Source organism: Chrysochloris asiatica, unplaced genomic scaffold, assembly GCF_000296735.1.
Source record: "Chrysochloris asiatica unplaced genomic scaffold, ChrAsi1.0 scaffold00415, whole genome shotgun sequence".
Taxonomy (NCBI): domain Eukaryota; kingdom Metazoa; phylum Chordata; class Mammalia; order Afrosoricida; family Chrysochloridae; genus Chrysochloris; species Chrysochloris asiatica.
In genome coordinates, this window is record NW_006408933.1 from 1413428 (window position 1) to 1432272 (window position 18845).

At 40.9% G+C, this 18845-nt stretch overlaps 1 protein-coding gene across 1 annotated transcript in view; it reads right to left on the minus strand.

The window, feature by feature from the left end:
- Positions 1-18845, minus strand: part of TRAPPC10 (trafficking protein particle complex 10) — a 119565-nt gene that overhangs the window by 28635 nt on the left and 72085 nt on the right. Inside the window, exons 7-13 of the mRNA XM_006876786.1 lie at positions 17874-18121; positions 7205-7351; positions 6463-6577; positions 4125-4201; positions 3299-3390; positions 1046-1186; positions 659-771 (exon numbers count right to left, since the gene is read on the minus strand). Coding sequence (XP_006876848.1) covers positions 659-771; positions 1046-1186; positions 3299-3390; positions 4125-4201; positions 6463-6577; positions 7205-7351; positions 17874-18121 — 933 coding nt within the window. The remainder of the gene's footprint in view (positions 1-658; positions 772-1045; positions 1187-3298; positions 3391-4124; positions 4202-6462; positions 6578-7204; positions 7352-17873; positions 18122-18845) is intronic.

Below are 18845 nucleotides of genomic sequence, written 5' to 3' on the forward strand. Positions count from 1 at the left end.
GATGATTCAGAATAGGCAAATGTATTGAGGCCAGGAGGTTGGTGGTTGCCCTGGCTGGGAGAGTTGGGGAGGAATTGAGTTTGAAGTTCTTTTACAAGGTAATGAAAATGTTCTAAAGTTGACTGTCCTGATGGCTTCATAGCTCTAAGAATACACCAGAGGTTACTGAATTGTACACTTCAAAACAATAGATTGTATGGTTTGTAAAACACATCTCCATAAAGTTACAATACAAAAAAAGTTAGTGTCTGGATATATAGAAGAAAGCAAAGGGCAGAACTGTTTAAATTTAGAGTTGAGATACATTGAGTCATAAATATAGCATATGATCCTTGACTGGACTCTATTAAATAGTAATTTATAAAAATATCTTTAAGACAATTAGGGAAATTTGAGCAATAAGTGCATGACATGAGGTATATACTAATTCTCTGGGTATGATAACCCTTGTTAGGAGGGTTAGGAGAATGTTCTTACTTTTAGAAGATACATACAAAACTGTTTCAGGTGAAGTATCACAATGTGGTTTGGAAGTTTTTTTAACGGTCAACAAAACACTCCATTTTTTTAATCTAAGTGATTTGGTACTTATTATTCTATTCACTTTTCTGTATATTTGAGACATTTCATAGTAAGAAGTTTAAAACATCAATCTTACCTGGGCTGTCTGTCTTCTGACTGGCATAGTTGAGAATCTCTTGGCAGAAGTACTTCCTTTCATCATCTGTTAAGTGACTATCGCTGGCTAAGAGGCTACTGGTCTGCAGGTAGCTGAATGGGAAGTTAAGGGTGAAGAACGACTTCCAAAAGCCCTCAGAGTCTTGGGAGTATACACACAAGTCTTTTTTCTTTTCTTACATTATTAGGAAACCAGGGGCATACAAAGCATGTTGACCTGGCATTTAAGTCACACTCTACATATGTGTACAAGCTAGGGTTTTTAATTACTAGAGTGATTTATGAAACATTCAACAGGGAGCACTGTTGCTGTAAAACTAGAAAGCAACTTTCATATTTTTGTGAAAATATTAAACTTTAAGGATACTTTTCCATCTGTCCAAGGTGTTTCTGACATTCGGCCAATTGCTTCCTGGTGTGTGTGATGGGCAGTGGCCAGCCCTCGGCCAGGTAGTTTTTCAATGCTCCTTGAAGGTAGAGCTCTGCCTTCTGTGGAGACTTTTTCCTCCTTATCAAGCCAAGGAACAGACGCTTCCATCATGCTCATGATAATAACAAATATAGAAAATATCTTTCCTAACTTGTTCTCCACCCTTAGGCTCCCAACACTGGGACAGAGATACCACCTTTAGAGGCTCCTTCTTTATGCTTCCCCATCCTTCCCCTTATATGATGAAGAAACCGAACACAAGAATGCGACTCTGCGGTAAAGATCTCAGAAATAAGCTAATGGTGATAAACCACACACAAATTATTGTCTAGCCTTATACACTAGTCTTTTACAACTGGGTGCAGGATAAGAAAGTGAGGACAAAGTTTATTTTTTTTATCTGACAGATGAGAAAGTCAAAAATAAAAGGAGGTAAAGGGTTTGTCCACAGGTATATAGTAAGCTAGCAATGGAATTAAGAAACCTGGGCTTGAAACCATACCCACCCAAGGGGACGGTCAACTCTGAGAGCGTTCTCAGGGATTAAAGCAGAACATATCACCCAAGAGAGAGTCTCATTCCATTTTAATCTCTAAAGATGTGGAGACAACACAAAACTGAAAGCACAAAGTGGCAAGAGCTTGCCAGAGCCTCGGTGACAATGTGGACCCTCGTGAGCCTGGAACAGTGGAATTGCTAGCTCATGGTCAATAAAAATGAGCACTCATTCTGTCTAGGCATTCTCGGAAGACATACCACCTTCCACTATACTCATATGGCAATGAAAGTTCTCAAAATCTGACCCTATCTTTTAAAGGGGTCATAATCTCTGATATGTCTAACTTTCTCTAACAAAAGACCTGTCAATTGTATACCAGGAAAGGACCCTCACAGAAACATCCAAATACATCCCTTGGAGGCTCCCAGAGGAGGAGACAGAGTCTGACAGTCACATGGCTGGTGTGTGGCCAGGCTAGGAACAGGCTCCCTGTAGTTCACTGCCTTGGAATCTGATGTTTGTCCTTCCCTACAGCCTTGGAAACCCTGTGCAGGTCACTATGAGTCGGAACCGACTCCATGGTACTTAACAACAACTAGTGTTTCACATGATCAAACCCATTTCACTAAAGATATGGTTCCTCCACTCCCTAAACCAACAATTTATTCCTTAGACACACTAGATGCAGATTCAGGGGATCCAAATTCCAGTCTTTCCTCTGCCACTAATTTATCTGTGTGATTGGTTATCTCTTCTAACCACATCTGGAAAACTAATGACTCCCTTAAATGATCCATGAATTCCTTTCCAGCCAATCCCCAAAAGTGAAAACAAATTACTCTTTTTGTTTTATCTAATGAAATAACTATCAATTTCAGATTTCAAAAATAGTATCTCAAAGACACATTTTTTTGTATGTGTGGAAAATTAAAACAAACACCTTTTCTCCATATAATTTATATAGCTTTCTAATGCTTTGAAGGAGTCCTGGTGTGGTGCTGCAGTTTAATGTGCTGGACTGCAAGGTTGTTTGGAGCCCACAAACTGCTCTTTAGAAATCCTATACAGGGTCACTATGAGTCGGAACCGACTCAATGGCACTTAACAACAGGCACAATGCTTTGAAATAGCCAAGATTTATTCACTTAAACAGGCTTATTATCCAAGTCACTAAGAAGATGCTAAGCTTTTTTTTTTTTTTTCCTTCTGGAATGAAACTCCAAAGCAGGAACTAAAAAAGAAATATATATATAGCATTTGTACATACTAGTCTTGGGGTGCCCCTCCCCTGGGCTCTAATTCCCACACTTCCTTTCCATGACTAGCCTCAAGGCTTTTAACATGCCTAAAAAGCATTTGATATAAACTAGAGAAAACGCCAGAGAGAAAAATATTTAACAGTCTGCATCCCAAGTTTACTTGCCACTAGTTAACTTCCTCACAATTTTTCAGTTAAATTAAAGAACTTCAAAGACCAATAACAGTAACAAGCTGAAACCTCTCCATTTGGTTTCCATACTAAATTAAAAAAAAAAAAACAAAAACAAAACAGAACAAAACATGATTAGTTAACAGATCCTAGATGTTTCAATCTAAATTTACACACACTTTATAATAACTCTATGCATAACAAATCCTCATTTATACACATGAAACATTTAAGGTTCAAAGTAAAGTTCAAGATGAATTACATGTAAAACTCAGCCAAATCCTTTCCAACAAATTTAGCAGACCGGATCCTACCAATACTTGTGTACATTTCGATGGTGGCATGGGACAGATCCTATGGAGAAATAAAAACACATAATTATGTATCTGAATTTTTAATGCTAGAAAAATCCCAAAGAAGAAGCCTAAGATACTGTTATCACTGTAACATTATTTTTTACTTTGTTCCTAATCTTTGTGTTGAGTTCTTCTATTATATTTAATTTATATGAAAGTATGTGACATATAACTTATGAAGCAGATTAATAATCAAAATCTTCATGAGTTCCCCAGAGAATCATTAACTTTTCAATGTACTTTCCATATGTGGGTTGAGTTTTTAAAATATTTTTCTCACCTGTTTTTATAATAGTGACAGACCATTATAAGCTACTATTAAATGCTCTCAAGTTAACCACATACCCAGAGCAAAGCTGACCTACCAAGTTTCTAAGTATACTGCTTTCAATCAAGAATAGCTCTGTTCAAGAATAAATAATTCCTTTGTACATATAAAACTATTCATTAGTATCTCTTTGGATTTCTGTCCTAATTGATAAAACTATAAATATCCAAAGATGTGCTATGTGGCATCTTGGGTACTAATAAACATTAAATGAACAATTAGTCCATGTTTTATCTGCAACTTCCTAGTGTACCAGGAAAGCTTAAAAGGTCAAGAAGAAGGAGGTCCTCAAACAGCAGTTCTCTCCCAACCCCAAAGGTTCTGTGCTGTCCTCCTTAGGGATAACAGAATGTCTCCAAGAGATGAATTTCTCCATGATCGACTGTGACCCTTGTCATACTTACTAGGTAGTGTTTTTCAAAAGCTTCCACTGATGATAATGCTTCCTTGAGTTTCTTGTAAGGACTCTGAGCTGTGTTGGCTTGAATAAAAAGAAGACAGACCTCTTATTCACTTCCATTACATATGCTCAATCATATGATTTTATACTAATCCTCATTTATAGTGGGAGTTGGCCTCATGTGACCAGGTGGCAGAGATCACCAATACAGCCATTCCAAGTGAACTCTACTATTATATATTTCTTTTCAATTAATATGTTCATGAACTAATCTAAGCCCTACATAGAACACTTTCTATCTGTGATTGAGACTAGAATTTTTTAAAAAACATACAGGCATACCTTGGGAATATTGTGGATTTGGTTCCAGACCACCAAATAAAGCAAATGTTTCAATAAAGTGAGTCACACAAATTTTCTGGCTTCCCAGTGCAAATAAAAGCTATGTTTATACTATATTTTCATCTATTAAGTAAGCAATAGCTTTATGAAAACTCCTGGTGTGGCACTGTAGGATTAGCACTAGACTGACAACTATAAGGTCAGCAGTTCAAATCCACCAGCTGCATCTCTGTCGGAGTCAACTCAGTGGCACTTAACAACATAGGTCTCTTCTCCACCTGAAGCAAAGAAGAGTGAAGAAAATTGAAGATGTATGGAAACAATAATGACCACAAGAACCTCAGCCTCCATGACTTGAGACCAGAATTAGATGGTGTGGTGGCCACCACTCTGAAAGGAATCACATTAGAAAGTGCAAGATAGAGTGGGAGAAAATGTAGAACAAAACTGAAAATCATAAAAAAGATCAGGATGACTGGTTAGACAGAGACTAGTAGACTCCACAGTCAGCATTCAGGCCTGGAACAGAACTTACCCCAAGGTTCCATTTTTAGGCAAACAATAGATAGGTCTATAATGTTAAACAATAACACTAGGGAGGCGCACACTATAGAATCATCAACCATTTGCAATCAAAAGGGCAGCATTTTCCCAAGGACAAAGTTCAGAAGGCAGGAAGGGTTAGGAGTGGAGAAGGAAGGGAAACAGGAAACACAGGAGGAAATCAGATACATGATGTCTGTCCATTGTGGGATTGCAATCAATGACAGGAAACAAAAAATATGAATTTCTCAATGGAAAACTGGTTTGCTCTGTAATCTTTCACCTAATTCACAATAAAACGTTTTTTAAAAAGTCTGAAATACTTTAAGAATTAGCAAAATGTGACAAAGAGACACAAAGCGAGTATATGCTGTTGGGAAAATGGCAATGATAGACTTCTGCAATTTGGGGCTGCCACAAACCTTCAATTAGTAAAAACAAAAACAACAACAACAATAACAAAATCCACAATTATTTGGGAATCCCAATCAACTGAAGCATGATAAAACAAGATATACCTTTACCTTACTGTAAAAACTCCAGTGAACTAAATTGTTTCCAAAATGATTTGAGTAGTCTCAAGTTAAAAAAAAAAAGTACAATGTAAATATTATACATTTCTCTGTAAGTCATTTAATTTAGTTAGAATACTTTCAGCTCTATTATAATACATTAGCACAATTTTTGCTAAATCTTTTTATTTTAATACTTGTACCTAGAAGAATTAGTAACATTCATTTCAAACTGCTTTATTACCCAGGAGTAATTTACTGATCAAAGGGCCACACTACTAGGAAAATAGATGATCCAGAATTCAGAGGGGCATCTAAACTTCCCAAGGAGACAGAAAAAGTCATGATCAGCTTATGATCACCATATGAGAAACTAATATATTCTTTAAAAAGGCCTTCCAATTTCTTAAACTATTTAAACATTTCATTATGTTATTAAGAGGTAAAATATCTAAAGTATTAATGTGGTAAGCTAATAACCACAACCCAAAAACCCAGAATCCAGTCAGTTGACTGACAGCAACCCTGTAGGACAGAAGAGAACTGCCCCATAGGGTGTAAATCCTTATGGAAGCAGAATGAGACATCTTTTGCTGGTAGAATGGCTGGTGGGTTCAAATAGGTGACTTCTTGGTTAGCAGCTGAGAGCTCTGACCACTTTATCAGCATGGCTCCTTTGATAAACTAAAAAAAAAAAAACCTGTCCAGGGTTTCCGAGGCTGTAAATCTTTCTGAGAGCAGAAAGTAGACAGGCTGGGGGTTTGAACTGTCAACCTTGCATTTAGCAATTCAGTACTTATCCTACAGCACCGCCGAGGCTCCCTTTGATAAACTAATAGTGAGTATAATTACCCAAACAGTGAGTCAATATAGTCTCAGAATTCACTATGTTACAACCAACATTTTCAGTACTTTCTACAGAACCACTCACGTTTTTAAAAGTACCTGTTTCAGGTCGCTCAGCTCCCAAACCTGCCAAAAGATCAACTGTCCTGTTGAGGTCTTCTGAGTTAGGTCCTTTTTCTGACACAAGGCCACACAGATAGCCCAGGGATTTTAGCTGTTGCAATAAACCCACAATTTTAATCAAATGTCTTAAAAGTAAGCAGAGAATTCACAAAATTCATCAAAAAACTTCAAATCTAGCTAAATTCTAGAAGAAATTTAACTTTCGAATCAAAATAATTCTTCTCTAGAGATAAAAACACATCGTGTGAGGATAATTTCAAACGCCCATCTCCTGAACAACAGTTCTCAATGTGGCCCTGAGGTAGGAACCTTCTGCCCCTGCCATTCACCTGCTGACACTCCATCAAGTTTTCCAAGGTGACCGCTCCACTCCACCTCCAGGACACCCTAGGCCCAGCTGTCCATCCTGCACCATGGCCAGCACTTAGTCAGAAACCATTCTACATTTTCACTAAGTGGCTCAGGTTTCACCTTTCTTTGTATCCCCTCTGACCCCCAATCAACTCCTAGTGCCAAACCAGGCCTCTACCAAGTGCTTGATATATGCTGAATAAATCACTGTGCACTGGAGAACCACTACTTCTAAGGTAGCCCTTAGGGTTTCACAATAACTAGACCCACCCCAGCTGTGATCTCAGAGAGCTATAACTCTCTGAAAACCAATTACTTCACTGCCAGGCTGAGGCACCAGCCCACACTGCCATGCAGGTCCAGTTACCTTTTCTGTGGCGTAGCTCCACAAGCCCACAGTGTGAGCAATGTTCGAGTCTATCTGTGCACGGTCACAGCAGCCTTCTATCCGCTGTAGCACCTCCAGACAGCTCAGAAACACCCAGCAGTCCAGAGCCCCAGGGGGAACAGACACCTAGGAGGGCACACAGAAGAGACATGTGCTCAACACACTTCAGAAACAACACACAACTGTGTATCTCTTAGTTTGCTAGTTGGCTTTATCAGCGCTCTCGAGACACTCAAGCAGCCACCTACTCCAACAGTGTTGTAACCTGCAAACTGTAAGAGAAAAAGAGAGCGCTAACAATAATTACACAAGACCAAACATGGGGAGGAAAGGCATGATCTATATCTGCTTGGTTTTATATTTCTGATATGCTAGCTCTGGTAGCGTAGTGGTTACGAATCGGGCTGTGAACCTTAAGGTCAGTGGTTCGAAACTACCAACCGCTCCGCGGGAGAAAGATGAGACTTTCTACTCCCGTAAAGATTTACACCCTCGGAAACCCTGTACAGGGTCGCTATGGGTTGGAACCGACTCGATGGCACTTAACAACAATGAGTAACTTTAACGTTCAGTGATGTTATTTGTTACAAGCCCACAAGGAGGTCAACTTGCAACTGAGACCCTAAGTTTAAGGACTAGCTGAGTTTGAAGAACAGAAGCTCTGAAAGGAGAGTTGCTGTTAAGTGCCGTTGAGTTGGTTTCAACTCATAGCAAACCAGTATAGGGTTTCTGAGGAGCCGCTGGTGAGCTTGAACCACCAACCTTGCATTTCAAACCAATGAAAGAAGGGTTGTTGTTGCTGTGAAGTGCTGTTGAGTCAATTCCAACCCATAGAGACCCTGTATAAGGTTTCCGAGGAACAGCATGAGTTTGAACCACCGACCCTACAGTTCAAATGGCTTTGCAGTCTGGCACATTAACCCACAGCGCCACAAAGGAGGGTTACTGTTAGGTGCCATTGCGTTCAGTACCAACTCATAGCGACGTTATGCACAGCAGAGCGAAACACTGCTCGATCCTGCACCAACCTCACTATCATTGCCAAGCTTGAGCCCACTGATGCTGCCACTCTGCCAATCCATCACGCTGGGGGTCTTCCATCTTTTTCTCTGACCCTCCACCTTACCAAACATGATATCCTTCTCCAGCAACTGGTCTCTCCTGTCCAAAGTATGAGAGACAAAGTTTGGCCATCCTGGCCTCCAAGGAGCACTCTGGCTGCACTTCTTCCAACACAGAACAGATCTGTTGGCTATTTTGGCAGCCCATGGCACTTTCAATATTCTCCTCCAACACCACAACTCAAATGTGTCAATTCTTCTACGGTCTAGGAGTTTAAAAATGTAGACCTTACATTTAAGAAACATCGTATGCAACAGTAGCAATCTGAACACTGTAATTCATAGTTAATTCATATTTTAATGAACTATTTAGTACAAATAAGATGATTTTTAGGACTTCTGTACTGTTAATTTTTTAGGTGTGGTTGTGTTTTTTAAAAAGAGCTTTTGTTACTTAGTGATACGTACTAGAATATTTAAGGTAATATACAGTGTCTAGAATTTACTTGAAAATTCATCAATGAGGACAGATTTTTGTATATATTTGAGTCTTTATATAAAAATAGACACACATGTTGTAATTGTTGTCAAGTGCTCTGGGACCTGCACAGCACACGATCCTCACTTAGCTTCCTCATCTATAAGACCCAGACAGGCTCTGGGGCCAGAGCTCACCTCACGGACACTAACACCGCACATACCAATTCTATGACCAAATCTACCAAGTCACTTCTGATTCACAGCAATCCTATAAGGACAGTATCTGCTAAGCATGCCACCTCTGCTCAGGCATACCCAGAGTTCCTGGGAGACGGAAGGCAGTGTACTGCAGGACTGGCCCCAGTGCTTCAGGAATCCAAAATGAGAATCAAAAGCCCAGGAGTGAGGAGGCTAGATTTGGCAAGATGAGGCAGTGGTCGGGTACAAGTCTGCCATGTTCCAGATATAAGGTGCCAGCCCCTCTGAGCCTGAGGGCCACTCTCCAGACAACATCAAGAAATGGGGGGAAAAAAAACAAAAAACACAACAGAGAACAAAATAGGACTGTGACAGGATGGCAGCATACACAAAGAATCTGTTCAGAGCATTATTAATGATTTTATGCTGAGATTACGTAATTAACGTTTTCTTGGTATACCTGGTTTCTGTGAAGAACAAGCACCACTTGAGTCAGATGCAAGCAAAAGCAGCATCAGCCAGGAGCAGCTTTTCTAGGGATAACAAATTCTAGCTTCATCACCACCAGAGAGGGGATCAAAAGCTGGCAAATGGGGACAGAGTTAACTAAAAACTGTCAAAAGGTCTCCTCCACAGAACCCAGTTCCCTTTCCTTTCTGGGAACTCACACCTCTCACTGCGCTGGTCTCTGCCACCAAATCCTCCTGGGCTGCCACAACAAACAGGTCTGTCTGGGAGGAAAAGCAGCAAGAATGTTTCAGGATGGCCAACTTCATCTCTCATATTTTGGATCTGTTGTCAGAAGGGACCAGTTCTTGGAGAAGGACATTATATTAGGTAAAGTGGAGGGTCAGAAAAAAAGAAGACGACCCCAATGCAGTGGATTGACACAGTGCCAGCAGCAATAGAGACCTGAAGGTTGGTTTGAACAGCAAGGTCAGTGGTTCAAACTCACCAGCCCTCCTTGGAAACCCTATACAAGGTGGCTTAACAATAACAAAAAAAACATACCACAATTTATTTATCCATTTCCGTTGGTGAGTGTTTGGGTTGTCTCCAGTGTTTGGCTATGGTGGATAAAGCCATTTGCCATGGCAACAGGGGATTTTTCTCAGGTTCTGTACACTACTGTACTCTGGAAGAGATGGCTGCACTTGGTGGGGTCCCTCCTTTGCAGATTCCTGCAGCGGCTCAGATACAGGAAGGGGAGATCTACCTGGTCATCTCTTTTACCCTCAACAGATGTGGTGAGGGGACCATTCCAGAGAGACCCCCAGGGTGTCCCGTTGTCAGATATTCAGTCTACATGCAACCCCAAGTCAAGGGAGATTTGTGTCACGAGCCTTGCTGTCTGGTACACAGCTGCACTGACTTAATCTGTGCTGAAGAAGCAAAGCCAGGAATGAAGGAGAGGTCAAGGTCTCTCACTAGTTCACAGCTGCTATGAACATTCTGTGCATGTACTGTGGTGCACTCATTTCCCTTAGGTTACCCCTAGGAATGGAATTGTTGGGTTATAGAGCAGGCATCAGTGGAGCTTTAGCAGATACTGCCAGATGGTTCCCCAAAATGGCTGTACCAATTTGCACTTCCATCCTCACTAGATGAGAGTTCCAGAAACTCTAGAAGAGAGTGAATGTTCTATAAATAGTCACCAAAACTGGGTTGAGCCTGCTCAACTGATGAAGGACAACTGCCCTCCTTGATGATCTGTGAGCTGACCAGTCTGTTTCAAGCGCTTACTTCTAAAGGCAGCCTGGGGACAGTCTGCCTCAGTGACGTGCCCCAGAGGGCCAAGCAAGCCAAACAGTCCGGCCACCACCTCATTCCTGGAGATGAGGTCAACCCTTTGACGCCTGGAATTCCACCAAACCTAAAACTCCTTGCTGCACACACCCTGCATAGTATCAAGCCTGCTCTGCGAAGAAGGCTGTGTATGATCAGAGTATATTACTGTCTTCTGAGTTTCCAACTGAGTGGGGACCTCACTGGCTTTAAGTGTTTTGTTTTGTTTTTTTTTAAATAAGTTTTTTTACACTTCCCCACTTCTCAATTTCAGTATCATTAGTAATGGCAGGAGCTATTTCCCCATCCAAGCATAAAACTAAATGCATTCTTTTTCTTATTTCTTCTAATAAGCCTATGTTGTAAATAACACATATACAGTAAAGTACATGATTCATAAGCGAACCCCCCTCATACCATCTACTGATCAAGGAAAAGCCTGAGCAGTCCTCCCAAACCCCATCAAGTCACTGAACTTCATATACAGGGGCTCACAAGTGTACTGCTCTGTATCTGCCTTCCTTAGGCTAACATTATGTGAGGGATACTTCTGTCACTCCCATGATTGTATGCTGCCCCACTGTATGAATACACCAGTCATTTTCTCCTAAGGCATGATGGACATTTGGGCCAGTTCCGGTTTCTAGCTATGAATTATGCTGCCATTAAGTCTTTCCATTTGTCCTTTGGCACACATGTACACATGCTTCTGTATGTACCAGGTATGGGATCTGTTGGGTCATAGGATATGTACACACTGATCTTCAATATGGCTAAACAAGTTTCCAAAGTGGTTGCACCAATTCACACTCATCAATGAATGAGTTGTAGTTTCCTTACCCTCTGTCAATACTCGTCAATCCTTTTCATCTTAGCCAACTGGTAGGTGTGTTTTGCTATTTCACTGCAACTTTTGAAGTACCAAAATAACCCATTTCACTATATTAACAAGGCTGAGCACCCTTCCATATTCAGGCATTTGGCTATCCTTTTCTACCCAGTTTCCTATTGATTTGCCAGTATTTTTCTTACTGATTTGTAGGCATTCTTTATGTATTCTGGGTAAGAGTTCTTTCTTGACAGCATATACTATACTATAAATATTCTCCTACTCTGCGTTCTGCCTTTTCACTCACAGAATGGTTAAAGAGAAACTTCACCATTTTTATGTAGTTCCAATTTATCACTTTTTTTCCTTCATGATCGGCAATTTATTTCCTGTTTAAAGCATACCTGTTAACCACAAGGTCATAAGGATATTCTACATAATGTTTTAGAAGATTTATGTGTTTACTTCTTGTGCTTAGATTGAAAATCCACTTGAAGTTAACTTTTGTCTACATTATGAATTCATTTTTACACATGAATAATATCTAATCAACTCAGCCCATTCACTACACATTTTTTCTTTAATAATCCATTATTTTAAAACCTATACCAACTGCCTCAGTTTAGAACTTCATCTTCTTCACCTCCCTCTCCCACCCTCCCCCCGATTATGGCAAAATCTCAACACTTTGCTTGCCTCCATCCATTTTTTCTTAATTCTTCTCTTTTCTCTGCTTAGGGTCCTGCCCAGCCCTAATACCTTTCACACCACCACAATTTCAAAACCATTCATAGCTACCACCATCTGAAGAACACAGTCCAATCTGATGTACACAGAACTTCATAACCTGTCCCTTCATCATCTGGCTCCCAATATCTTTGCAGCCTTACCTCGATGCCCTGATTCACTCATAAATTCTAGCAAGACTGGTGGTGGCAGTAGTAGTGTACCATGGAGTCGGTTCTGGCTCTTAGCAACCCTACACAGGGTTTCTGAGGCTGTAAATCTTTACGGGAGCAGAAAGCCTCATCTTTCTACCACGGAACAGATGGTAGTTTTGAATTGCTGACCTTGAGATTACCAGCCCAACTCATAGCCAATATGCTACCAGAGCTCCTTTCTAGCAAGATTAAGCGCCTTCAAAAAACCAAAACAATTGTCACCAAGTTAATTCTAACTCATGGTAACCCATGTGTGTCATAGTAGAAGTGCGCTCCGTAATAGCTGATTTTTTGGAAGGTCATCACCAAGCCTATCTTCCGAGGCACTTCAGGGTGGACTTAAACCTCAGACCTTCAAGTTAGCAACTGAGTGAGTGTGTTACCCATTTGCACCACCCAGGAACAGGTTCCTTCAGAGTCCCATAAATGTGCATCCTCTTCCCCACGCTCTCCCACTCGCCATGACTGGCCCCATCTATGCAGAGGCTGCTTCCTCATCCTGCTCACATCAAGAAATGCAAGCTTCACAAAACAGACATTGAGTGTGCTTTGTCCTCTGCCAAAATACAGTTACCAGAACAATGCCTGGCACCAAAACAAGGTTCAGTGAGTATTTGTGGAACAAGTGAATTGCTACACTTGCTTATAGTTGGCCACCAGAAACCTTCCCTAGCACATAGCCAATATCCCAATAAGTGCTTACTAAATTGTGCTGAAGCTTCACACAGAGCTGACATTTCTCCTTATGTTCCTAACTGAATCTGGGATAAGTTCTGTCTCGGCCTGCAATGATGTGCTTAAATGACCTGCAGGTGGCAGTATAAGGCAGTCTGAGAGGAGGGGACTGGTTCTTTATTGGGTACCCTCTTATGGCTTGGTAGGCAATGCTTACTGAGTGATTCTTGGCAGCATTTCAAACATAGTTTCAGCTTTCACTCTGGCCCCTATTTCCAGGGTAATACTAATTCTTACCAATCTTCCTCAGCGACCCTTTTCATGTTTGCCTCCTCAGGCTCATCCCACTGCTCCTGCACACATGCCCTCATGATGGAGGCCAGCAGACACACAACCTCCCCCAGCAGAATCTGGCATGGCATCTGGTATGGGGTAGCTACTCAATAAAAGCTAGTCAAGTTCCCACAAATGCACTTCTGCCTTGTCCTCTGCCTACCCCAAACCCTAAAATGCTAAGTCATCCCTGATCACAAATCTTACTGTGGGGTTCTATCTCGGCCTAGATTGATGTGCTTAAATGCTCTGACTGCATGCATCCCCTGTGTACAACCTGGCTGGCTAACTATAATACTGGCTCAAGCATGGCTCTGGCCATCCCACCCACAGAGCTGGGTGACTCTTCTGGGGTCATGAAAGCACTGACCCTCGCTGACTGCATTTTGTAAGATAACCAGACCCTAAGTTGATGAGAGAGACAAAACAGTACCAAGGTTGTTAAAGTTGGGTGCTCTCAAGTCGGCTTTCAACTTATAGCAACAGAGTAGAAAGGCCCCACAGGGTTTTCAAAGCTGTAATCTTTACACGAGCAGACCTCCTGGTCTTCTCCTACAGAACCACTGGGTGGGTTCAAACCACCAATCTTTAGTTATCAGCCGAGCACTTAATCACTGTGCCACCAGGGATCTTTTAATACAAAAGTAAACATGCTAAAAATAATAACGGGCAACCACTGTAACAAAACCATCATGACCTTCTAGAAAACATATTACTAATACTGTGGTGGTGGTTATGTGCCATGGAGTTGGTTCCGACTCATAGCAACCCTGTACAGGGTTTCCGAAGTGCTCACCATCAATTTGGTAAAGGTGTATAGTGTGTACACATATATTTTCTTACCTCAAAAGTAAGCACTGCTAGTGTTACTGTAAATGGAAAGAATTTTCTGGAAGATGATTTAACAATATAAAAAGCCTGAAAAGCATGTGTATCAGTGACCAAGCAATTCTACCTAGGGAAATCCTTTTGCAGAAATTCATTCATCAGGATACAAACCACTGTGCTAAGGCAACACCTTCTGAAAGATCTAAATGCTTAAACATGACTGCTAAAATAAGTTACAATGTATCTTTGCCTAGAAAAGCTATAGCCCAAAAGGGAACCGACAAACTGAAGAGCAATGGAGTCCCATTTATCATCAAAAAGAACATTTCAAGATCTACTCTGAAGTACAATACTGCCTGTGGTAGAATAATATCCATACGCATAGTACATGTACAAGGAAGATCAGCTAATACAACTATTACTCAAATTTACACACCAACCAATAAGTCAAAGATGAAGAAATTGAAGCATTCTATCAACTTTTACAGTCTGAAGTTGATCAAACACGCAATCAAGATGCATTGATAAATATTGATGACTGGAATATAAAAATTGGAAACCCAGAGGAAGGATCAGTAACTGGAAATTATGACCTCAGTGATATAAATGACACAGAAGATTGCATGATGGAATTCTGCCAAGACCAATGACTTAATCATTTCAAATACTTTTTTCCTCACAACATACACAGTGACTATGTAACCCATGGACCTTGCTAGATGAAATATAGAGTTATCAGACTATATCTGTGGAAAGAGATGATGGAGAAGCTCAAGATCATCAGCCAAACCAAGGTCAGAGAGCAGATTATCAATTGCTCATATGCACATTCAAACTCAAGCTAAAGAAAATTAAAACAAGTCCATAAAAGTCAAAATGCAACCTTGAATATGCTGTTGTTGAGGAGTGTCCTCGAGTTGGTTCAAACCTTGATTGCATCCCACCTGAATTTAGAGATCATCTCAAGAACAGATTTGATGTGTTGAACACTAATGACCAAAGACCAGAGGAATTAGAGTGGATGACAAAGACATGCAAGAGTGGGTGTAGCACCTGAGTGAGTGGGGGAAGTTCTGAAAAGGAGGTGAATAACTATCTGGAGAGTGGGTGAGAGCCCCTTGCCACCTCACTTCCTCCCCTGCCGACCTGCTGTGCTGTCTGGACCTGCTGTGCTGTCTACCCTCTTTTCCATCCTGGGAGCTGCATCCCTCCACAGTCCCCTCCACTGTCTCTCCTGCCTACAATTAACTGTCCCCACCATTTCTGTAGATCAACAAGCCTGTTATCATTAGTTCAACTTTCTTTTTAAGGCAAAAAAAAAGCAACTTGAAAGAGATTCTTAAATTTTTGACTTTGTGATTCAGCTGGGCTAAGAACTACCCTTTGTGGTTTGCCTACACCTGCCCCAAACAATCTAACAAGACTTTGTCACAAGGTCTCCAGGAATTATTCAAATTTTACAGTGCTGTGTGTTTTTGCTTAACTCGAACACACACCTTAATTTCTCTCCCAATCTTGCAAAACAATAATCATTAAACTATGTAAAATCTCTAAAAACATAGGAGCACAGCCCTGTGGCTGATTTTGCAGTCCAGGAGCAGAGATCCCTGGAACCATCAAGGTATGGAGGCAGAGATGATGACGTGGAGAGGAGTGGCTGGGGACTCTGGACTCAGGGAGGGAAAAAGGCTGTGTGCTGGCGGCCGGGGGGCAAGCTTGTGGGGTGTACCCGTTGGTTGGTTGATGATGCATGCAGGGGTTTGCAATCATTGCAATGAAATGAAATACAATAGGATGAATGTAAAGATAATATTCTCCCATGTAAACTAACACATAATTCACAATAAAAACTTTAAAAAAAAAAAAAAAAGCACAGCCCTGTTCTATTAATGAATGGTCCCCTGCCCATCAGAAGTTTAGGTGGAGCCTCACCCTTACTCTCAAATCTGTACAGCTAAATTTGAGTAACCAAACCAGATTATATAAATCTATAAGGAGCTCTGATAGCATAGTGGTTACGAATCGGGCTGTGAACCTTAAGGCCAGCAGTTCGAAACTACCAGCCGCTCCGCGGGAGAAGGATGAGGCGTTCTGCTCCCGTAAAGATTTACAGCCTCGGAAACCCTGTACAGGGTCACTATGGGTCGGAACCGACTCGACGGCACTAAACAACAACAACAACATGCAGTTATTAGTAGCCAAAAGAATAGTGAAGTAGAAATGTTATTTTTACACATTTGCTTAATAATCATTTGTAATCATAATAGCAATAATAATTATTTGCAATAATAGTAATAGCAATCACACATCTGAAATTCTTGAGTTTGTGATTCAAATATTCTATGAACTAAACAGATTAGATCTGAAGTAAGAATTTTCCCTTTAGAAATTAACTAAAATAAGCTCCCTTCACTTGAATAAGAGAAAAAGTTTGAATGTCTCATAACATTATTTCAAATTGTTACATCCAAAAAATGAAAATTATTATGTTATAAAATACTAGCTCTATTAATGGTTGAGTCAACATATGACCTTTTCGAGATGAACCCTAAAGTGATCCTACCCCTTGGGATTCCCTGAGTGGAGCAGAGGATGATGGTCCACTAGAACTTGGGACAATGTGAACTCCATGACTAGTCACATGATGCTGAGTGAGTCACCTCACTACTTCCAGGTCATTTCTTCATCTGTACAACAGAATCAGACCCCAGGCTGGAGAGTGCATAGCAATCCTCTTGACATTCTGCACCATGTTTTGCATGCACACATGTTCATTTTCCTAGGTGAAGGGGTCACCGAAACCTCAGGAAAGGTGAGAACCACCAAACTGAACCATCTTCAAGCTCCACGAGTACACTAACATATCAATGATTCCATGGGCAATATAATTTCAGCAGTCCTTGGGAAAACCAATCTTATAGGCAAATTGTGTCTTGGTGTGGCACTGTAGGATAAGCACAGAACCACAAGATCAATTTGAACCGTAAGTCCAGCAGTTCAAACTCACCAATCACTCTTCAGAAGCCCTATACAGGGATCGCTATGAGTTGGAACCTAATCGACTACACTTAACAATAACATGTCACCGTGGATGAACAATTTGGAGCCCACTTACTGATTTTAAAGGCTACTCAATGGTTTCTTTTACACGTGTGTACACTGACACACATACTTACTCCTAACATATGTTTCCTTAAGCTGTTCATGGCTACTCACATGGCACAGCTTGCTCTGTATCACTCATGTTGTCACATGCATGCTCACAAATGAAACCATTTATTTGAAAACATAGTTCTGTAATAAAATGTCTGTATACAAAACCCAGCTCTAAGTATTCATCTGTATTAAAGAAACTGATGTAAGAGGTTTGCTTTGGACCAATACGGACTGCTCTACTAAGAACAGAAATTATACTTTTTAGCAATTATTTATCATAAAGATTAAATGTGCAAATAGCAGATTAAAATTTTTAAACATCCAGGAAAAGAAAACTGCTAAACTCAAACAGCTGGACTCACTTCTAGCAGCTTCAGCTCCTGCACACAGCTGTGCAGTAGTTCCAGGGCACGCTGGGCCACCTCCCACGGCCGCTGCAGGAAGAGGAGCAGAGTACACTGTCGGGAGAACAAGTAGCTGCGTAGGTCTAACAGGGTAGCTTCTTGCTTCTGGATCAGCTCCCGTTTCTCCATATCAATGGGCTTCCGGAGGATCAATCCATTCCAGCTCTTCACTGGCTGGCAGAAAAACGTCAGCCAGTTTGCACCATCTAAACAATAAACAAGCACACAGGATGAGAGGTGCTGATGAAGGGTACATTACCTTACTGAGATGCCTGCCTGGGACTATGAGGCTGCATATAAGAATGGCAGCATGAGAACTAGGTTCACTTCTAATTATCACCCTGCCTCTTTCACTTTAGGGTGGGGTTGATCTAGAGCAGAGGTGGTCTAGAATTGCCAAATCATGTGGTCCGGCCCTGCCAAAGCAACCGCAGGCAGAACTCGAAAATCAATAAATCTAGGAGCTTTTTTCATAGCAACATAAATTCCTATGAAGTGATGTTATAAGTATCCAAATGCCACTTGGCAGAATAAAGGTTCCCCACCCCTGGTCTAGAGGTTCAGGACTGTTTTCCTTTCTAGAACGTAGCCCTTGGAAGGAAGAGGCTTTGGTTTGTTCCCCACTGTGTGGAACAATGCCTAGCAGAACTGCAAAGCAGCAAAAATGAGCAACTTGTCATGCAGCTGTAAAACTGCGTTCAGGCTTACTAGTGGACTTTAAATCGTCCCAGGCCTGTTATAAAAGGGAGAAGAGAGACAGTTAAAGGAATTATGTGCGTTACCTACATAAGCAATACAAATTTACCTCCTCTAAAACTTTTATTTAATAAATGTTTTGCTTTAATGATATGTTCATATTTGTATCTTACCAAAGTAAGATATCCAAACACAAACGTCATAAAAATTGGTTTGGAGCATGTACCAATCATG